The sequence below is a fragment of the Chanodichthys erythropterus genome, chromosome 14 (assembly GCF_024489055.1).
Source record: "Chanodichthys erythropterus isolate Z2021 chromosome 14, ASM2448905v1, whole genome shotgun sequence".
In the NCBI taxonomy this organism is placed as follows: Eukaryota; Metazoa; Chordata; class Actinopteri; order Cypriniformes; family Xenocyprididae; genus Chanodichthys; species Chanodichthys erythropterus.
This window is the reverse complement of record NC_090234.1, coordinates 38,210,235-38,234,022: the sequence shown is the minus strand read 5'-3', so window position 1 is coordinate 38,234,022 and position 23,788 is coordinate 38,210,235. Positions and strand designations below refer to the sequence as shown.

Here is a 23,788-nt window from a genome sequence, read left to right as displayed (position 1 = left end):
GTGAGTGAGTGAGTGAGTGAGTGAGTGAGTGAGTGAGTGAGTGAGTGAGTGAGTGAGTTAGTTAGTTAGTTTTCCTGAAATAGAAAGTGTTGCTTAAACTTTAAATGGGCAAAAATTAGTTTGGGTTAAAATTGGGTTAGTTCACCCAAAAATGAGAATTCTGTCATTAATTACACTGTTCACATGAGCAGCATGATGCATACATGTGATGCTGATGCAGGAGCCAGCCAATAATGAGTCAGCGTTCTGATGTTGAATCTGGAAGCATAGAATGTAAACGGCGTACGAGAATGACACAGAAGAGAAGATATTGTTGAATAAAGTTGTTATTTTTGTTTTGTTTTTCCACACAAAAGTATTCTCGTCGCTTCATAACGTTAAGGTCGAACTGCTGCAGTCACGTCGACTGTTGTAACGATGTCTTTAGTGCCTTTCTCTACCTTGAAAATGGTGATTATATTGCTATCTATGGAAAAGTCATATACCTCTCGGATTTCATCAAAAATATCTTAATTTGTGTTCCGAAGATGAACAAAGGTCTTACAGGTGTGGAATGACATGAGGGTGAGTAATTAATGACAGACTTTTCATTTTTTTTTTTTTTTTGGGTGAACTCTCACCCTTTAAGTGGTACACTAGCATATAGATGACCTCAAAGCTAGCATATGGACTAAAAGCCACAAAACATTGATTTCATGTGGTCTTTAAAAATATCCCCCATTTATTATATAGTAGCCATGAATAATCACACAACCCTTTGAACTGTTTTCGAGAATTTGCTTGAGAAACACTGAGTACTTGTGTCCATTAAAAGGAACCATTTAATGGAAAAGTGCAGTCCAGTGACAGATGTATGATGGGTGTAGCTCGGGTGGGAGCTAGACAGTTTTCATATTCTGTCTTTAGCTTTGAAAGGTCATGTAGACTGGCTGCTGTTTTTACACAGGGCTGGTTCATTACACAGCAATTGAACACAGCAATTACAGCACATGGTTACATAACGGCATGAATGTGACTTCAGAGCCGCCCAGAGCAATGGCCAGTTTTATGTACCTCATCTGTCTTCCTACAGTGGTTTTCCAGTGTCATTTTTACTCTGGCTGTTATTTTAGTGATTTGGTTATCAAATCTTTTCAGTTCCTGAAACGTTTGCCCAATTCAGAAGGCCTCTAGAATAAGAAAGTCCTGTCTACTATCACCAGCTGCCTCTGACTAGCAGTAGCAGATAGCGAATCATTACTTCATTGATTTGTTTGTGTCATTGGTCATGAAATATAAATAGCCACGATTGGACCCATTGAAAAAGGTTGTACACTTGGTCCATGTCCAGATTTGAGCCTTGCGCCCTTGTTCTGAAGAAGCTGGACTACCTTTTTTTTTTCTGAACAACCATTTTCCATTTCAAGACTCTTAATACCCATTCAGGGTTTAAGATGGGAGTTGATTTGATTGAATTTTAGTGGTAGCTTTCATGGGCATTCGTTTTACATCCGTAATAATCCAATTCAGAATGAAATGGAATATTTCATTTGAAAAACGAATGTAGGGCAGAACTTGTTTTACTCATCAGGATTTGATTGGATCATGAAAAGTGGATGTTTCATACTAGAATAGAGCCAGATCTGAACGAGACCTCCAAAAGTCTTTCCGGAGGCTTTTTCAGCAGACTACTGAGGCTAAAAGTCAGATTCAGGGATTTTTTTTTTTCTTAAGTCTTAAAATGCAAGTTACTACATTGATGAAAAATTGACACTGGATTGATAGCTTTTGACAAAAATCTATAGGACTGTCTGAAAGAACATCATGTTATTAAAGACACGCTGCAGTTCGGTATCTAGTGTGTTATTGGGAATTGGAGCTGATCTCATGGACTGGAATGTAGAGCTCACAAGAACGAGGCATCAAATGTAAACATTTGCTTAGAGTGAAAAAAAAAATGCAGTGGAAATAACCATTCAGGCCTCGTGCAGTAAATGGAAAGGCAATCATGACTTTGTTTGTCAGACCTGTTCAGTAGGACATATTCCATCAGTCTTGGGCGAAATGCTCCCGCTGGAGAGGTCTTAAACATTTCCATCACACATCTTCAACTGGACTCTTGCTATTTTTTCATTTCAGTCTCTTCTTTCACATTTTCAAACTGTTTTTCCCCGAACACAACGTGGCACTCAGTCACATGCATACTTTTGTGTTTTTCAGTCTGTCTTGGAGATAAATGTCTGCTTTAATAATGCTTAAGGATCTCAGTGCCATAGTAGTGCTGCGGGATCAGTGGGAATACGGCCTATGATCGCTCCCATATGTAGGGCAGAAACTGTGACATTGGCTGAGCACCAGCCTCCCTGCACCTCAGTGCGTCTGTTGTGTATGTGGTCTCTAAAAACCTGCGCTGACTTGATTTAGATGATTTATGTTAGAATGTGCCATCTGTTGAGCAGGAGACTGATTTTCACACTGCCAGGACACCATGTGTCATGCACTTTATGCAACTTACCATTTGAAAGCTGTTATGTCTGGTCTCATTTGTTTTTCTAAAGCTATTAATTTATTCAAAATACCATAAAATCCAACTCACACATACAATGACTTGAATACAGCCATTCTATGATGACAATTTAACTCTGGGGGGGTATAAGGTAAAAAATGTCAGGGTGATATATTTGAATGAAGGACAGAAGCCTTGCCAAAGACTGAAATTCTTAAAAGGAAAACCTTTTCATAGAAGTCTGGATTGCATAATCTTTTTATTTTTTTTTTATATATATATATATATATATTTTTTTTTTTTTTATTATTTCTTATAGGGGAAATAATGGATTTTAAGAAACCTACTTAAATCAAAGTCATGTGGTGCAACCAACATGCAAAAACCTAAAACCCCCTGCAGATTATCTATTTTAATTTTTTTTTTAGTTTTTAGTCATACGTTTTAGTTGTTTTGCTATAGGTGTTTGTCTTTTTTATTTTTTTTTTTGCTTTAATTACATTTTTAGTACTTTTAGAAGTATAATATGATTTAATTTATGATTATGATTTGACATTTAATTACAAGACAAGGTTTGTTCAGGACAGGTTGCAGAAAGTCATGTGGTGAGACTTTCCAAAAACTTAGATATTTATGAGCTGTTAATTTATAACATTTTATATGCTTATGTGCTTTTTACTATGAAGTTATTTTTGGAAAATAATGATTACAATTTGTACACTGTCATGTATACAAAGTGTAAGGAAAATTATATTCATTTTTACTTCATGGTTACACCATGCGACTTTTTTTAGTCTCCTTTAAAATGGTATAAAGAATTTTATAAAATGCTTTGTTCCTGTCCTTGATTCTGATTGGTCAATATTAGTTTATACCTGCAATAGTTTGGTCAATAGTTTATTACCTGCATTCAGATTTAGCATTTTCCTTCAGGTCAGTCCTATGTTCATAATAAAAAATCTGTTTAAATGTCCAATGTATTATCTTGTCCTTTTAACAGTTAAGGGGTTTTCCTGTGACTGACAGTGCTAGTCAAAGCATTTGTCATTTGCGTCTTTTCAATATAAAAGTCTTCTCTACTGACTGACACACTCATAAAGACAGTCTTTGCCGCCATCTAATGGCATAATAATGTAACTTCTGTTGCTGTTCACGGTCAGGGACAATTTTTTCGGGCGGAAGGAAGGCTTTTAGTGAAAGTTTACTTCATGAAAGTTGCATTGATGCATATTTTTGGCTTTAATATTTGTATTGTGTGGTAACTGTTTTATAAAAGCAATAAGGTACCAAAGGCTAGTGCTGTATCGTGAATAAATCACGGCTGAAGGGGTTGCGGGCCCTGAACAACTCGTGGGTTTCGAGTTGGGTTCGGGTTAAGGTTTCATGAATAGATTGGGGTCGGGTCGGGTTCGGGTCTGTAACTGAGAAAAAAAAATATATAGGCTGTTTTATAAGTCTTGTGTGGCATCTTCTGTTTTGTGCTTGAAAGAGCGGGCGAGAGTGGGAGCACACTTTATGATTCACATTTATATATTAACTGTTTTGCGCATGTGATCCCACTCTCGTGCACTCTTTCAGTCACAACACGGCACACGACACTCTGACTATGAGTGCGATAAGGCAATGAGGGTGCCAAATGACACAGGGAAAGCAGCACAGCAAATTCTACCGAATAACAGGTGAGCCAGGGGATAGCACAATTATACACAAGCCTCTAAAATTACTAGGCAATAATATGTGTGTGAAGTTAACGACTACTGAGGGCAGACAAAAATCAAATAACTACGCTGTCGTCTCTGTCTCAGAAATCAGAGCTTTGTTAAGAGTAGGTCTACTGCAAAATACTACATCATTTGATATGTATATTTAAATGTTTTAAACATTGTCAAATATCATAGTCAAATATCATAGTCAAATAAGTGTAAACTCTATGAATGAAATGAGCCAAGTGCGTAAATCAAATAACTGCGTTTCTCTTGCGTCTCAAATATGCTTTGTCAAGAGCAGGCTACTATCACCTAAAAACACTACATCATACACATTTTGTATTATTTTATTTGATATGTGTATTTAAATGTTTAAACATTGTATGATATAATAGGCTACATGACTGAGTGCAAACATATGAATGAAATGAAGCATGACAGCATGTCAAATGGCCTTTGTGTGTCTTTTCTACTACTTAGCCTGATTTAAAAGTTGTACAATATGATCTTGTCATTCAACCAATAAATAGCTCAGCGGTTACGTGCAGTGTAGGTCTTACAAAGCTGTCTTGGCTTATGCTAGCAAGAATGGTACATCTCTGTAGCAACGATTGAGGGTTTGGGTCGGGTTCGGGTTAAACCATAACAGTACCGTTCGGGTTGGGGTCGGGTCAAATGATCTCGGGTACGGGCCGGGTTCGAGCCTCAGTTTAAAGCCTGTGCAGACCTCTAACAACGCCCTTCAGCCGTGACTTATTCATGATTCAGAAAAGCCTCTCATGCCTTATTGCTTAGTTAAAAACAATAAATAACCAAGAACTTGGCACATGTGTCTTTTGTCCTTTTCCTTACTATGTGTTTCTCATTTGTCATTGACACTGCTACAAGTTTTCTTTAAAATTTGGGAATGTTCTCCAATGTTTATTTAGTCAACATATCCTTGATCTCTGGTGATGACCTTTATAGTGCTGTCACTCGCTTTTTATTTATCCGTGAGAACCACAAACGTCTCTTAAGATTTGCTTTTCTATTTTGGTCCCCGTCTAGATAGAGATGCGGGTGTGTGTGGTGTCCACACACAGTGGCTCGCCAGGGGACCTTCCTTTGATACTGAAAAGAGATAAAACTAATTTCTCTTCCCTGTAATCTCTCTTTCTTTCTGTTTTTGTTTTGAACGTTTAAAAAGAGCCTATTAACAGACAGTTTAATCGCAAAGCCACTGTGCCCTGAACTTCAGACTAAACATCACCCTGGTAGTGTTTATGTTGACTATGTAGAAGTCTCCATCTCTCTGCCTTTGACACTCCTCGCTTTCTCTCGGGAGTAATCGCAATCAAATTGAAGATGAACGGAGATGAACAGGGAGGAAATGAGAGGTATGCAGGGAGGGAAAGCTTAATATTGTCAAATTTTAAATGTATACTCAATAACCTCGCTCGTCAACCATTTTGCCCCCAGTTTGATGTTTTTTGGTCTATTTTTGAGTGTGGTTTTGTACGCATGCTAGAGAATGTGTTGTGTTTGTGTGTTTCCATGCTCCCTCGCTCACATCTGGAATACTAAGCTGAGAGTTGGACTCTCTTGTTGATTCATTTTCATTTTTTCCTACGATGACTGAGGCCAGCTCGTCCTCACCACGAGTGCATTTGTTTTTCTCTTCGCGATGAAGGCAGAGGGAATGAAGGAAAATCTGGATCTTATTTGAGGCCGTTTCTTTCTGCCTTGACGTTCTGCTTGTATCCTCACCACAGCTCAGCTGGAATCTGCCTCGTGCGAGCAGCTTACTGCGGTCGTGTCCCAAGTCACCCATCCCTGTGTATGACAGCTGTGCCGTAGTCTTAGTCGTGGGAAAACGCTCTTCAATGCTCCTCTGTGTTTTTAGAGTCATTGGACTTGAGTTTGGTGGTGTGGTTGGAGGAACATTTCCACTCATGCTCCACAAGTGGATGCTTCTTTGTAATTATGCCCAGGCATCCTAGGGTTACTGTACTTTAGCCCTACAACAAACCAAATCCCCCTCTGTATCTTTATTGCTCCTGAAGTTGGGGTTAATAAACCAGAGATCTGCAAACTAAAGCAGCCTCCAAGGACAAAGAGCTCTGAGCTTTTTGGAATAAACCTCGTCTGTGTCAGATGAATCCTGGACTTGTGAATGGAAAATACTTTCTAAATGCACTGATTAAAGTTTTTTTTTCTATTTCCATAACATTTCTTATAGGGTTTAAGAACAGAAAAGTATGATGTAAAGTTATTTTTTCCCATCAGGTCCAGTACTTTATGATATGATTAGCTTTTGGCAGTTCCTGTACCCGTCCTTTCGTTGTCCCTCTTAATATTTTCTTTCTTTTTTCCATTTGGCTCCTCATGTAAATTTCACCTCTGCTAGCTCATTGTTTCAGTAGTTGGGGTTGGATAAGGTTTGCATGGATGCAAAAGGGCAAGAATTGCTTGGATTGAGCCACGTGTCCACAGTTCCTTCCAAGGCTGTGAATTTTCATACATCAGATCATATTTCAGGAAATTCATTGGATGTTGGTGTATTACTGGAAGCTTTCATGCACACTTGCTGTTTGTTGCCATCAAATGTCACACAAGGTAATGTTGATGATTTTAGAATGCTTTTAATCAAATAAACCCAAAATGTTGGGAAGATTCCACTTGCAAGTGAGTATCCCTATTCCTCACTCATTTTCAGTGTCATTATTCCAGTCTTCAGTGTCACATGATCCTTCAGAAAATATTATAATATGCTGATTTGATGCTCAAGAATCCTTTATTATTATTATCAATGTTGAAAACAGTCATGTTGCTTAATATTTTGTGGAAAGTAACCATGATGCAAAAAAAAAATCTTACTTACCCAAACTTTTGAATGGTATCATCTGCCTTTTGATTTATGCCCATTTAATATAACCTGTTTGTGGACTCATGTTTGGTGCTGTGAGTATGTATGGTCATTTGATGCACTCTCAGGTGATGAATGTGGTGATGCATTGCTTTCTGTAGATGAGCTGCGGTCTGTGGTTTGTGTTAGTGTATCTGTGCTTTTCCAGGCTTTACCATACTCACATAATAACTCACACAAACACTTTTATTCTATGAGACCCACCATGTGTTGTGTGAAGAATGTACAGGGGTCACAACCCCACTTCAAAGCCTCCTTGCATCCATTTCTAACAGGCTGTTTTATAGCACAGTAACTTTGAGCTTAATGCCTCTGATAGGCCCACACATCCCAGCAATGCACTTGAAATTACATTATTATGCTGTCACTGTTGGGCTTGATAATGGTATAAATTGATGCTTAGTGTCTTTAGCATTCCCAGCTTAAAAGTTACGCCAGACACCAGGGATTCATGGGCTGCTTTTATCACACATACTGACCTCTGACCCAGAGATCAAAGATTATAAGGTCAGGCAGTGGGAAGCACAATTCACACAGTTGTTGTCCATTTGCAAACAGCATGAAGTTAGGATCATGGGAAAGACATCTGTGAATACAAGCAAATCTGGATATGACACGAATGTACGTTGTAACATTAAGCAGTGTTTAGAAATGCTAGTTTTAAAAATACAATATTACATTACTCGTTATAAAAAATAAATTTTTGTTATTTACAATATTACATTACTCTATAATAAATAAATTGTCATTTATTTTGGAAAGTAGTCTGTTACTTTGCAATATTATTATTTTCAAAGATTATCAACAGCAATGTTTGTGGTGATGGCACTTGTGGACTATTGGGAAGTTTTAATTTGTGTAATTGTCAGTTAATAAAAAGAAATATAACTATAAATAATATAATTATAATAAAATATGTAAAATAATTATTTGATTAAAAATGAGCAAATAGTTGAATTTAACAATGGCAGTATATGTAACAAAGTCAGTATGTAATTAGTAACATTACCTCTGAGGCTCAGTAAACTTCTAAGGGGTCCGCAAGATGACTTAAAATTATTTTTATTCATATATTATTATTATTATTATTATTATTATTAACATAATATCATTATTAATATACTCTCCCCAGCTTAAAAAAAAATAAAAATGTTTGTATTTAAATAGGCAAATGCTTAAGAGTCTATGATTGGATCAGAGTCTATGATTGGATCATTATTGCAGTGATTATTATGTTTCTAGCATATTATATTTGGCAACAGTTCTTCTAACTCTAACTGAAGGAGTGTGTAACTTTTCATTTCTTAGGAAGCCACATCATGGCCATATTCCAGGATGACAATGTCAAGATTCAACAGTCTCAAATTGTGAAAGAATGGTTCAGAGAGCATGAAGAATCATTTTCACACATGAATTGGCACCTCTGAATCCAGACCTTAATTTTATTGAAAGTTTTTGGGATGTGCTGGAATAGACTTTACAGAGAGCTCACCTCTTGCATTGTCAATACAATACAGTTCTTAAATCCTCCTTAAGTCTTAAGTCCTGTTAACAATATATGATTGTTTTAGTTCTGTTAATATCATGTTATATAGAGGGCCGTTGAATATTGTGTTTGACAGTGAGTCAAAAAACAAACAGCTGCGATGGTCTCATTGGTCTGTTGAGAGGTCATACGATTTCCTGCCATCCATTGGTGTCAGACTGCATCACTGAGTAAATACTGTTTATTTCCAACGCATTACAGCACACCTTTTGGAGCAGCCCAACAGTTATCACCATTTAAATTCATTCTTCAGGATTTAGCTGTTCATTTATCAGGGTTCTTAGCAAATCCACATCTCGGATAGATGCTGGATTCCTCTGGCACTCCTCTGACAGGTTGGTTGATTATGAAATGGCAGCTTTGGGTGGAGATTTGTGCTTGTTCTTGATTATGACGCTGTTTTCTGACCTAGGATCAGTTAAGGATTTGATGGGTCGTTTATTACATAATCTAAAATGTCATTGAGCGCAATGAATCACGTCTTCTGATTAACTGCTTTAGGGAGTGTGTGTTTGTTGTGACATGGTTGAAGTTTGGTGTGGCTCTCATCTTGAGGGATGGCTTACACAACAAGCCATGAGGGGGTTGAGGAATCCATTACATCCTGCACACTTCCTGTTCACATTAGACTGTCCTCCTACACACATGCACAGCTACGTGCCCTCAGTTTCCATTGCTGTTTATGATTTGTTGTCAGTAAAAATTTAAATGTGTAACTTCTAAACTGACGTTCATTATAATTGATTATTTTATTTTTCCACTTTCCACAAAAAACATGCTTGCTGAGCGAAATATGTTTGCTAAGCTAGAAGCACTAATAATCCTGCTCATAATTAAAGGTGCATTCAGTAGTTGGGTGCTAATTTAAAAAGTTATAAATTATGTTTTTGTGTTCGCTCATCTGAATTGTGTCCCTCACATGAGATAAAAACTGTACTATTATGTAGAAAACTATTGTGTTTTATTCCAAAAACTGTTATTTTGTTTTAATTATGTATGGTGTGGGTCACCCCCCTCAATGTATTTCGCCATGTTGAACTGACGTGACTCGTAGTGCTTCACTAAACGTCATAGAGAATACTTGCACTCAGCGCTTTGTTGTTTGGTGATGCGAAGAGCTAAAATTAGACAATGTAAAACACTTATTATAGTGCTTTACCAATGGAAAATCAGTACCTGTATGGCCAAAGAAACAGAAAATATCTGAAGCCAGACAAAAAGACCAACAAAGAGTGTAAAACGAGTGTAAACATTGGTACGACATACACAAGGTGGAAAGATTTGATGACAGAGAAAATCTTGTAGTGATGGCCAAGTTGCTTCTTTTTTGTTGGACAAATAAGAGGATTAATTATTGTGTAAACACTCTCTAAAACTCACTAGTATCAAGTGTAATTTACATATAACTCCGTTTCAGAGACAGTCATGCTGATCCATGTCTGTAGATGGCAGTACAGCGTCTGACACCATTGTGGTATCGGGAGACCTCTACAGGGGTTTCCAATCCTGCTCCTGGATGGCCACTATCCTGCATAGTTTAGCTCCAACCCCAATTAAATGCACTTGAACCAGCAACTCAAGGTCTTCAGGATTGCTATAAACCTTAAGGCAGGTGTGTTGGGACAAGTTGGAGCTAAACTCTGCAGAACCTTGGGTCCCGTTGACACCCCTGAACTAGATGCTCCTCAACAGCAACCCACAAAGTACAGTATTTAAATTTTTTTTTAATCATCCAAAATGTGCTGCAACTTTCTAAAGCATCTTACATAATGCAGTTAAGCAAGTAAAACATGCACAAGGCATGCACATTTGGATTCATGCCGAATGAGCCAAAAATATTTTCCCACATGGCGGTTGTTTCAGTTTAGGTTCGGTGTTTATAATACATGTTGTTTATAATCAATGCCACTTTAATTTGTGCTTGTTTTATACTCATGTTTTTCATTCCTGACTTATTTTCCAGAAAAAATGGCTGCACCCATAAATCATTGTTTCTTGTTGACGCATCAAGATAATGGTGCACTTGCAGTAGCTTGTTTTAAAATCTCTTTTGATGGTAATTATGTTGAAGGGATCTGAAATGGGAAACAAAAAGCTCTCAGAATGTGAACCCAGCAAGAGCGTAGCAGTGTTGGTAGGATACATGTTGCTGTTTTTAATAAGTATTAACACTGCTAGCTTGTAGGAGGCAACAGGAGCGCCTGCTTTACTCCATCAGAGCGAAGAGCTTGCTGTGTGTGGAATGTGTAAGGCAGTGATGTGAAACAGATGCCTCCTCTGCAGGCTTGACGCTACACGTGGCCGCTGTCTCTCCAGACGGGATATGCGCCACGGTAATAGAGTCTATTAGATGCTGGACTGGATTGCTTGGCTCGCACCTTGTCCATTTTATGCGACTTCGCAGCACGTGCGATCACAGACCTTCTGGTGATGATGATGTTGTTGTCACATGTACACACACATACTTTGCTCGCTCTTCTTTCAGTGTGTGTCAGCAGGGACCTTTCCGAGCACAGTTTGAGTGTCTGTACCATACACAGTGCGGCCCACACCCCGGGCCTGCCAGTCCAGGCCCAAATCACAGGGCTGCTAACCGCAGGGAGCTAATTGTAGCACAGCTCCTCGAAATGCTTCCCTTTAATTCTCTGCCTGGTTTCGCTCACTCTCTCTCCTCAGATTAAACATAAACAATTGCTGAGATAGCTCAGAAGATCTGGGCCGCGGAGACAAGCCAAGAGGACATGTGAGAAGAGGAATCTGAATCCGAAAACTTTCCAGAAACTTGAGACTGATGTGTTTAGAATCTAGCATGAACCAGTTACTCTATAGTCAAGGCTTTTAGTGGGCTTTTTGACTGTATTTACAGAAAAGCAGAGACTGAGCAAGAGGAGGAATGGGTCGTGATTTTTTACCCAGGCCGGATACGAACACCGAGCTCCGTGAGCTGACAAATCTTATCCTGTATAAGATTAATGTAGTACCATAACTTATTGGACTTTTTGATTATGTATTTTTAGATGTACCAAAGTGATTTGGATTACCTCATAATTCATAGAATATAATAATGAATATGAATATATATCACTCACTACCATCATATACAGTACCATTCAAACGGTTCGGTTTTTAGTAAGATTGTTTTCTTTTTCCTCCGATGCATTTATTCAGCATGGGCGCATTAAATTGAACAAAAATAACAGTAAAGAAATTTATGTTGTTACAAAATATTTATATTTCAAATACAAATTTTAAGCAGCACAACTGTTTTCAACATTAAAAATAATCAGAAATGTTTCTTGAGCAGAAAATCAGCATATCAGAATGATTTCTGAAGGATCATGTGACACTAAAATCTAGAGTAGTGATGCTGAAAATTCAGCTTTGCCATTACAGGAATAGATTACATTTTAAGATATATTCAATATTACCGTTTCACTGTATTTTTGATCAAATTAATGCAGCCTAGGTGAACATAAGACTTCTTTCAAAAAACAAACTTTTGATTTAGGTATATCAATGTATATCAATGTATCATGGTATTATGTTTTATGATGCTATCACTGTACAATGATAGCATCATATGTTAATACAATACACTATTTTGTTAAGGTGGTCATTGGACATATACTGTAGTGATGTTGATAATTCTTCAGCTGTGCTGGTGTGTTTAAGGCATTTGCGGTGGTCTCTGGTCTCCATCTCTAATGGTCTTGCCGGCTGTTCTGATGCAGATCTAAACTCTGGAACATCTGGCTAGCACTTAATCATCCCATTGGCCAGTTTCCTTCTACATGTTTGAGAAGGACTGACCCACAATTACAGGGTTGCCAGATTGCAAATGACCCCCCCGCTGTATAGCATACATAACCTATGGAATGCTGGCTTCAGAACGACTGGCTTGGAAAGTTTTCCAACAAAACTACTGTAAATGTCTATTTTTTTTTTTCTTTCCGTAACATGGTTAGGTTGGAGATTTCAGTGGCCTGGTACAGTCTGTCCACGAGGTTTCCTCACCAGTGACGGGATATTTTCAGACCAAAGTACCTGAGAAGAATTTTAATAACGTAAGAGGATTACTCTCATTCTGTTACGCACAATGTAACAGTGCTTATTTTGTTCATTGAGGCTGGCAGATAAACTTGAAACTACTTATTAAAATGTGAGTTATTATATGAGGGTTGATGTGTGGCATTAGACACTGGGGAGCGTTAATGGCTCTGTGTTATAACAGCCATTGAAATGTGTTGCTGCTAAGCTTGCCAGAACCATTTGCAATGGAAGAGGATGATTTCCAAACCATCTGATATAAACATGATAAGACACTGATGTATTCAGATGTGTGTATCACACACACCAGGTCTCCATATGTCCTGCTTAGTGTTTGATTCTACAGGATAGGATTCTTGTTATCGATAAATCTGTCATACTTTGAGTGCTGAGTTCAAAGAAAAATCGGGCTTGTGATGTTACATAAGCACTTCATGATTTACAGAAGTGACAACATTGGTCGTGAGTAACATTAATTTTTGCAGTCTGTCATGCATTATCTGGCTGTATGTGTCATGGCCAGCAGAGGGCAGTGTGTGATTTTAAAATTTAAGGCCAGTGGCTGATCATGAAATCTGAGGCTTTAGTATTGTATTAGGGCTCAGCTAAAGCAGCATGTTTTAAGTTCATATGTCAAATTTATAAGTGTCAAATGATCATTGATAGACAGTGCTTTCACTTTAGTTGAGAATATTTCAATTCAAATTTTAGTTGTACACATTTCAGCAGAAACTACAGTACCGCTCAAAAGTTTGGAGTTAATATGTTTTTTTGTTTTGTTTTTAATTACACCAAGCTGATTGCTTACTAAAACCCCCAAGAGTCATCATCTTTTCAGGCCATTTCAAGTTGGCATAAAGCTGTGATATCTGTGGCTGAGTTATTTACTTACTTTTTAATTAGTCTTTCCATTGTTCATTCAGAACCCAATCATAACCAATCATATCAAATCACTGCATGATTGAGGCATTGCCTCCTCTCACTAGCTTTGGCGTATTCATTCTCAATTAGCCTCCTCCAAACCCAGCGCATGCTTTAGGGGGTCTGTTAAAACTCAGTAGGCTCAGGGGAGGCAAGAGAGCCGTGGCCTCCCGCTCTAACTTTACCTGCTGGTGTCGCTGTTGGAGAGTGTTACTTTACTTAAAGGTGCCCTAGATTCAAAAATTGAATTTACCTCGGCATAGTTGAATAACAAGAGTTCAGTACATGGAAATGACATACAGTGAGTCTCAAACACCATTGTTTCCTCCTTCTTATATAAATCTCATTTGTTTAAAAGACCTCCGAAGAATAGGCGAATCTCAACATAACACCAACTGTTACGTAATAGTCGGGGTGTACGCCCCCAATTTTTGTATATACCAGCCCATGATTGAGGCATTACACAAGGGCAGCCAGTATTAACGTCTGGATCTGTGCACAGCTGAATCATCAGACTAGGTAAGCAAGCAAGGACAACAGCGAAAAATGGCAGATGGAGCAATAATAACTGACATGATCCATGATTACATGATATTTTTAGTGATAGTTGTAAATTGTCTTTCTAAATGTTTTGTTAGCATGTTGCTAATGTACTGTTAAATGTGGTTAAAGTTACCATCGTTTCTTACTGTATTCACGGAGACAAGAGCTGTCGCTATTTTCATTTTTAAACCAGTCTGTATAATGCATAAACACTAGGGATGTAACGATGCATCTGGAACCGGTTAAAAATCGATTAAAATATGTGACGATTCAAGTTGGTTGAGATGCTAAATGAATCGCGATACATTTGGGGGCGGGGGGTTATATGAATGTATAGCTGAGGAGAACTGACTGTGTTCAGAAAAGTTTAGATGGTATTTTCTTTTCATCTTACTTCCATACAATGGCTTTTAAAATAGTTTTAGCGCACAGCACTGTTTGTTTAGAGCGGTAACCATGGAAGCGCTGTATTGCCGCTGTTCCATAAGTGCCACCTGCTGTCAGACAGTGAATTTGTGTTCTCATGCAGCCCTTCTGCTCTTATGAAATTTTATGTAGCATAATTTCACAAAGCTAAAGTCTGAACATTCTGTTTTTGCTTCAGATGTTAAAAATTATACAATCTAATTTAAATTAAAAACTGCTCAAACAGCATCTTTGTTGGGATTGTGATTTAAAATGCAGTGGTTGCCTCTAATTTTAAATGGCTACAAATAGTTCAGCCTGTAATAGAGCAAATAAACGTCTTGTTCATGTACTCATATGAAGAGATTTCTTTTATTTGTATTATTTATTTATTTATTTGATTTAGGATTTGTTTTAAAATTTCAATTTAGTTGTTATAAAGATATTTCAATTTCACAAAGAAATATACAGCATTTTGTCTGAGAAATAATAAAAAGACACTCTCATTTAAATCTCATTTTGTTAAAAAAAAATTGTGAGAAAATCGAATCATGAAACCAGTATCGTGAATCGTATCGAATCGTGAGTTGAGTGAATCGTTACATCCCTAATAAACACAACTTCATTCTTTATAAATCTCTCCAACAGTGTAGCATTAGCCATTAGCCACGGAGCACAGCCTCAAATTCATTCAGAATTAAATGTAAACATCAAAGTAAACACTGTACTTACGTGATTAGACATGCTGCATGACAAACACTTTGTAAAGATCCATTTTGAGGGTTATATTAGCTGTGTGAACTTTGTTTATGGTGTTTAAGGCAAGCACGAGCTCCATGGGCGGAGAGCATGAGATTTAAAGGGGCCGCGCTGCATAAATCGGTGCGTTTATAATGATGCCCCAAAATAGGCAGTTAAAAAAATTACATTTTTTTTTTTAAAAACTTTGGGGTATTTTGAGTTGAAACTTCACAGACACATTCAGGGGACACCTAAGATTTATATTACATCTTTTGAAAACATGCTCTTGGGCATCTTTAATGTCACATTTTGTAATATTAGTGTTTTATTTTTGTAATATGGATTATTTTCTCATCCAGTTTTTTTGAGGAGGCACTGCCTTCCTTGCCCCTGATATAGGTATGAAACAGCTTCACAAACAGTCTTTTCAACCACACAATATTGTTATTTCTGTGTTACAAATATTTTGTCACAGAAGATCTGGGATAAAAGTTTATAGTTTATAGACATAAATACTGATGTTTATGGAAACACGAATCACTCAAAATAGAACAAATCACCTTTTGAAAGTAACTTGGTGCTTCAAGTAATGATTTTATCGATTACATCGTTACATCACAGAGTGGCAATAAGTGACTGTTAAAAAATGTAGTTGTCATTGAATCATTCATTTAAAAGTTTAGTTCAAAAACGCTGATTCATCCAATAATGAAACAAGTGAAGTTACTGAATCATTCATTCAAACTGTTTTTTTTTTTTTAAACAATTAATTCAGATGAATAAACCTTTTTAAATATACTGCAGCAATTTACATTTTGTCAGAATCTCTAGTAAATTATATGCTATTGTTTAGTTGTCTGTTCAGAATCGTGGGAGAATGCCCTAACCATAAGTATTTAACTTAAAGCCTTAATTCACTGCATACCGTTTGTTCTACAGACATGGATAAAACCTCAAATTATGGTCATTTTTTAAATTGTTTATAAAGGGTATAGTTTATCTTTTAAACAATTGATTCAACAGTCCAATTTCCCATAAATCCTGAGCAGTCCTGCACTCTGTTTCAGATGGAGCAGTTTTCAGATGATGAGCTGGATCACGCTGCAGAGGAGGACAGCGATAAAGAGGACCAGGACCTGGACAAAATGTTTGGAGCATGGCTCGGAGAGCTGGACAAACTCACAAAGGTGAGGCTGAGAGATGATAACCTGCAAATTTGTATCCTCTAGGTGCAGGTGCAGTGATGGTAATAATTTCATAAATGTCATGGTTGTCAGTTTTTGTCAGATTATGTGACTCATGCGGCTTTAGGCAGCGTGAAGAATCTCTCAATCTTTCAATTAACTTGTTTTGTGCAGTATCCTCATAGATGCATTTTAGTTTACTATTTAAGCTTCTTTTATTAGTTTTTAATGTTATGTAACAAAATGTATTACGAATGAATGACATAATCTGTAATAATCTGTATTTTTCTCAATTACATCAGTGATAATCTGTATTTTACTAAATTAATCAGGCAGTCCTGAAATCCCACTACAGTGTTATTAACAGTACTGACACAGCTGAAACTACTGTATATGTGAAGTCTCATCACTCTTTGTTTCTCTGTCTTGTTGTCTTCAGAGTCTAGATGATGGGAGACCAGAGAAGATGCAGAAAGCACCTCTCAGACAAGAGACAAACATGGCCAACATGGCCTACCGCTTTTCCATTTATAACATCAACGGTATACACAGTATACACTCTACATTACAAAATATTCTATATTGTTAATAGGGGGCCTAAATATTCTCCAATCACTGACTTCATTGGGTTCTTTACATTCTAATGTCATATGAACTCATGAGGGACTATATACACTTGATATATACACAAATTGATAGTGTTTTTTTTTATGTTTTTGAAAAAAGTCTTATGTTAATATTGTTACACTTTAAAAGAATTGTTTTCTGGTTTAATATATTTTTAAAAAGTAATTTATTCCTGTGATTTCAAGGCTGGATTTTCAGCAGCCATTACATTAGTCTTCAGTGTCACATGATCCTTCAGAAATCATTCTAATATGCTGATTTGTTGCTTAAGAAACATTTCTTCTTATTATTATCAATGTTGAACACAGTTCTGCTGCTTAATGTTTTAGTGGAAACTGTGATTATTTTTTTCTGTATTATTTGATTAAAAGTAAAGTAAAAATAACAGCATTTATTTCGAAATACAAATCTTTTGTAACAATACAGTTTTCTTTACTGTCACCTTTGATCATTTCAATGCATCCTTACTGAATAAAAGTGTAATAATTTTTACATATATAACCCACAATGAAATAATTATTTCAAATAGATGTACCCCTCCAGAAGTCTTGATGTTGAAAAGTTCCCTTAGGAATATATAAAATGGTCACAAAACTCTGCATCCACCCAAAACAGACAGAATTTGCTTAGGATTTTACTTAATTCTCATAAATACTGTCTAAATGGAAACATCACTATCACAGACTCTGCCTGTTTGCATATACAAGGAACTCAAGGCTCTTGAGGCATAAACATCTTACTTTAGTCATAATAAATATTGGCATGCTTAAATTAGCTGGTTTGTTTACATGGGTGTGTGTGTGTGTATGTTTGTACCTTCCAGAGGCTCTGAACCAGGGTGACGCAGTGGATCTGGATGCTCTGATGGCGGACCTCTGTTCCATCGAGCAGGAGCTCAGCACCATCGGTAAGCCCAGCAGCTCTTCCTCTCGCCTCGGACTGGCCGGTGAGCCCAAAGTTCGTCAGAAGCCCCCGGCCGGCCGCAGTCACAGCACCAAGCACACGGGCAGCAGCAGCGGAGGGGCGAGTAGCAGTGGCGGCAGCACCAGCAGCAGTACCCGTGCCTCGCCCGCATCTACAGTCAGAGTGGGCAGCACCACCAGCAGACCCTCGCTGGCATCCAACTTCTCTCTGGATGACATCACAGCCCAGCTGGAAAAAGCCTCCCAAAGTATGGACGATGCAGCCAGACAGAGCTCCACATCCTTCGGCTCTACGGTCTCGGCACCATACTCTTCCTCCACGGTGCGGCGGCCGACCTCCCATCATCATCATCGCAGGACAGGGTCCGTGGGTACGGTCACCGAGCATGAGGTGCGGTCGTTTGTCCACTCCTCTCGCTCTAGCATTAACTCTGCTTCTGCGTCCAGCATGGACTCGCTGGACATCGATAAACCCAAGTCTGATCAGGATGGGTTACAGGACGGCCAGGACCAGCCGAGTTCAGAGGTAAACGTATGCTTTGTATTTTTCATATCTCAAATGAAGTTTTTCCACTGAGCTTAAAGCAATGTTTTATGGGATCTCTTTGAAGGATATATGCAATGATTTAAAATAAGACAAAAAAATCTAAACATTTTTCTCTATAAAAGGACCATTTTCCAGTGTGCCCACTGTTTTGAAATGTATATTGGTGTGTATGTGTGTATGTGTATGTGTGTGTGTGTGTGTGTGTGTGTGTGTATATATGCAGTACTATGCAAAAGTCTTAGGCACGTCAGTATTCTTACCCCCAAAAAAGGTTTTAAGCCAGTTATTTATATCTTTTGCTGTAGTGTGTCAATAGGAAACATCCGTTCACATTTCCTAACATTCATTTTGCCATTAATTGTAATAATCCAGTGAGATTTTTGAATACACAATAAGACTGATAACAGCCGGTGCTCCACATGGAGAATCAGAGCTCACCATCATCAAATCCGTCTGTGATTACATGAAGAAACATATGAAACTGAGACAAACTAAATCCAGAAGAACTGTGGCCGTGTCTCCAAGAGATTTTAAGAAACATATGTATATATATATATAATATAGTCATGCAAATTTATTAAATATTATTTTATTAAAATTCTGTGGGCATTTGCAGGATGAATAAACAATTTTCTAGTTATGCTTAGAGCTTAATGCTAAACTTGGGGGCTTTGAAAATCGTTGTGTACCTTGGAGTCCAATAGGTTGAGAATATACTGATTATTATTGGCATTGATCTTGCTGTCTAATTGTTGCAACAGCCTCTGGAGCGCTTAAAAATCTGTCTATGTAGGCAGCTCACTAGGTTCTGGAATGGAATCAAGTTCATCAGGCCTCTGGCGGAGCAGATTAAGCATTAAAATGAGGGCTGTTTCTATCCCTGACTGAAAAACCAAATAAAAGCGGCTTTTACCTTCACTGCAGGCTTAATTACACAGATAAGTGATTTTGCAGCAGTTTGGGTTGTATTTAGTTGTTGTATTGAGACGTAGTCTAACCCAGATATTTAAAGGTTTAACTTTTAACCCATAGTTGGCACGGTTAAACAAATGGAGACTTTTCAAATGTATCAGTTATCAGTTACATTTTCTTTCTTAAATTAAAAGAAAGTCATCATGCACCAAGTGTGTGACAGTAACAGAAGCATTTCTTTTCCTTAAGGCTAGTTGACATTGCCAACAAACACCAACTTCTTGTTGGGTGATTATGTATGTTGACCCTGTTGTCTGGGCAGCCTGTGTGAACTAGTCTGTTGAACAGAATGAGTGTGTGATCACAGATTAAATGATTTAGGATGGCACACTGATCACTGCTATTTAAAGTCTGAAATGCAGTCATTGAGTTGCATTCTTCCTTTGACTTTGTGGTTAAGTAGTCTTACAGTGCAAATTGATGTGGAGGGATTTCACTAATCTAACCTTCTATCCCACAGATTTTTACTGACAAACATGATTGACCTACAGATGATTGATGATAGATAAGCGATGATAGATAAGTGATTCAGCCGTTTGCTAGACCTGGACACACCACATATATTTTTCCCAAACCCTCCAAAAGTCATATAAGCAAACCTGAAAATATAAAATGCAGTGTTTTGTGATTGGTTTAACTTCTCTGAAGTTTTCTGATTGGCTAAATGACCCAGCCAATTAGTCTTTTTTTCAAGAGCGACTGAAATGACAAATGCCTATAAAGTACATTAAGTGTGCAATAATTGATGTACAGAACTGATTTTTAATTTGCATTTCTGTTTTTTGTCACAATAATTACATAAAATGCATTTTATATTGTTTTTTTTTATTATATTTGAATCATTTAGCAGATGCTTTTGATATTAATTTAATGTATTATTATTATTAAATTTTTATTCATTTAGCTTTTAATTTAATTATGCACAATATTAAAAAAAGGTGAAAAAACTGCTTATAGCACTTAATACCACTTGCATCTTATACAAACCTTTTCATGATTGTCCATATAGAATGATTCATCGTATATTATTTTAAATGCGACAATTTTCTTTCTATTTCAGTGATTTTTGCTCACAATTTTCCCAATGCTTTCACACTATGAAAAATCATTAATGTTTATTAATCAAAGCACTAATGACTCTTGTCTCTCCTCTCTCTCTGCACAAAGCACTCGTATCTGGACAGGGAGACCTCTCTCATTCTGAAAAGCATTGCAGGAAAGCCCTCTCACTTGCTGACCAAGGTGACGCCCTCTTTCCACCTCTGGATATATTGACTTTCTCCTAGTGGCTTCCTAACCCCTATATGCATGCCAGCATGATTCATTTTCACACATTCTTCTTCCATAAGTTTTCTTTATGTTAACACATAAGGAAGCTCTTCTAATGAAACAAAGCTCATTCCTAAATAATATCTCAGTTTTTTTTGGCTAATTACATACGGACCTTAACCCCCCGCGTCATGTTGATTCCTAGTCTGTACCTAGTCAGTTCAGTAAATCAAAGCAAATTGGATGAATCAGAATGAATGGTTGATGCAAAACGATGTGCATGGATACTTAACATCACATACAGTGTTTGTGGTCTTTAATAAAACAGGAATGTTAAGGCCTCTATTAACTCTCCATTTTTGTATTGTTGATGATAAAGTCATAGTGCACTACATTTTTAAGGCGTATTCACACCAAGTGTGACAAGTAAACAACACAAATGCTAAAGTATTCAAGAACATTTGATTGCACACAATTCTCTCTCAAAAAAAGTTTGGGTATGTGAATAAATACCAAAGTCACAGGTTTAATTCCAGCCAAAGTAAGCAATGTTCTCGAATGTGCTGCATAAAGGCATCTGCCAAATGCTAATTATCTTTTTAACATCTGAATAATAAAAAAAAAAAACAGAATTAAACCGAATTCAAGAGTACAATATTTCAGAGTTCAAAGAATTTGATTTAATTTTAAAATCTTTTTGTGCATGTTCTTCTTGGTGTGAATAGACCTTTACTTTTTATCTTGTTCATTTATTTGGGTGTTTATGTTCATTTACTGTATCAATCCACTTTATAATTTGTCACTTTAGTGAGGGTGGTTTAAATCACATAATTATGCATCTGTACTGAGCCCCTAAAGGGCTCGGGGGAAGCTGGGATGATAAAATGCAATGCTTTTGCATTCGCTCGAAAAATTGGTGATGGAAATTATATGAGATGGGAGAAATAATGTGAGTAGATGCAAAATTTCTTGAGGGAACACAACACTTTTGCGAGTGAATGCTATAGTTTTAGCAAGTGAAGTGCAAATTTTCTGGAGGGAATTCACAAAAGCATTGCAATATACTTTTTTCCTCCCATCACCATGTCCATTTATTGGCTCTGTAGCAGATGTCCACTTGAAGACAAATTGTTTTGCACTATGACTGTTAACTTACTTAACCCTCTGGTGTTGTTCAGTCATTTTAGACTGAAAAAAAAAAAGTTTGGAAATTTAAAAAATCGCTACTTCATTGGAATGGTATGAAACTCTTTTTTTGACAGTCGCTATGTGACTCCCAAAAAAAGTGTGGACTCGATTTGAAAAAGCTAAATGGTTGTAAATAAATAATTAAATAAAAGTCTCACTTTGCCATAGGAAATGAATGGGAAATAGGCAAAAACATGTAAATTCAGAGATTTTTTTTTTTACAATCTACAAATCAGAATGCAGAAAAAAGTGCACAACAGTGAATAGGTGACACTCTAAAATATCAAGAGTGCAAAATAGACCCCTCCCCCACAAACACATTTTACATTGATTTTACTGAAAATAAAAAAAGTTACATTTCAGGTGTACTGTCACTTTTGACCGCAAAGTGTGACCCCCAAATGAACAATACCAGAGGGTTCAGGTATATCTGGAGGGCATGTTCATGCATGTTTTGAAATGCGTTTTGAGCTGTGTGTCATCGGCAGCTCTTCAGCACTGCATGTCCAAATCAAATAATTAAATATGTACGAAAATATGTAAGGGATTTTGGGGCGCTCATTCCATTTAGAGGTTAAACATTTGGACATCTGAGAAAAGTATACTACAAGAACATGAGAATGAAAACTGGAAACGGATCATTTATAATTGCTGTTAGATCAGCATCATTGCTTCTGTTATTGTGGAAGGAAACTTTGTTTCGTCACTGCTTATGTAACACAACATCTGTGATAATGACTGTAAGTGATCACTGTGTGCTCCCTCAGGGTTTGTACCTGTTTTAGACGGGTACACCCTCAGATCGGTTAGCTGTGGACAGGTGGCAGACGGACCCGCAAGGTAGCGAATGACATAATGATCAGCACAACAGATGGATTCTAGGAAGAGATTGAGTTTCTTCAGAAACAGCAGGCTGCAGTCCCATCACACAGAAGTGTTGCGCTCCCACAAGCAACCAGTGTTTGTTTTCTCTTTTTTGAGGATTTACCTGCACAACAAAAGCGTGTAAACCAAACCTCCACTAAACAGGGTTCAGGATTTAAGCTTTAAGCTAGAACAGATCAGCTCATCCTGTTAAATTGTACTGTGGCCTATAGACCCATGGAAGCCAGTGCCGTCCACTGCTGAACCAAATTTATAGTGTGTTAAAAACAACACAATCTCAAAATCTCAGTATGCTAGTTTTAGTAACCCCTAATATACATCTGTGGGGAATCTGTTTACGAATGTGCTGACAGTGAAGTTGTACTGTCATTTCTTGTGTTGTTCTTTGCTGTTTTGCTGTGGACACTATCTGAAGTGTGTGTCAGCTGTGTTGTGGCGGCATTAGAGAGGCTTTGAGTTGGTTGAGGTGATCTGATTGGTTGCAGGAGTTGCAGAAGTGAACGTGCTGGTAATCCTCTTTGCACTTGGTAGGTTTCATCACCTAGATTTTCATTCCTTATTCTTATTCTTATCTGTTCATCACTGCCCATGTGAAAAAGAAGTACATTTTAGCATACTTTCAAAAAGAGTGCTTTAGTGCAAACTGAATGTCATTGATTTTGGACACTTAAATGCATATTAACAGCAATTAAATAAATGTATTATAGTTTAAATTTATATTAAATGCGATTAGTTGAACTTAAGTGCCTTTTTGAACCACTTGTGCAGGATTTAAGTGTAATTTCATTCTGATTGGCCTCTGCTGATCTTTCAGCCAATGAGATTGCTTGCTCAACTGCTTGCTAAATAGTCTGGTTCAGTTTTTGCTGTGGGCTGGTCCTATAAACATTGATC

The 23,788-nt window shown here is 37.3% G+C and overlaps 1 protein-coding gene across 6 annotated transcripts in view; it reads left to right on the top strand.

Annotated features, from left to right (window-relative positions):
• Positions 1-23,788, top strand: part of raph1a (Ras association (RalGDS/AF-6) and pleckstrin homology domains 1a) — an 87,704-nt gene that overhangs the window by 36,789 nt on the left and 27,127 nt on the right. For 3 of the 6 annotated variants that reach the window (XM_067409666.1, XM_067409670.1, XM_067409672.1), the window contains 4 exons: positions 16,367-16,486; positions 16,923-17,025; positions 17,934-18,559; positions 20,720-20,794. In XM_067409666.1, coding sequence (XP_067265767.1) covers positions 16,367-16,486; positions 16,923-17,025; positions 17,934-18,559; positions 20,720-20,794 — 924 coding nt within the window. Of the gene's footprint in view, positions 1-10,059; positions 10,346-12,607; positions 12,707-16,366; positions 16,487-16,922; positions 17,026-17,933; positions 18,560-20,719; positions 20,795-23,788 lie in introns of all 6 variants that reach the window. The other 3 variants (XM_067409668.1, XM_067409669.1, XM_067409671.1) reach the window with 3 other exon arrangements.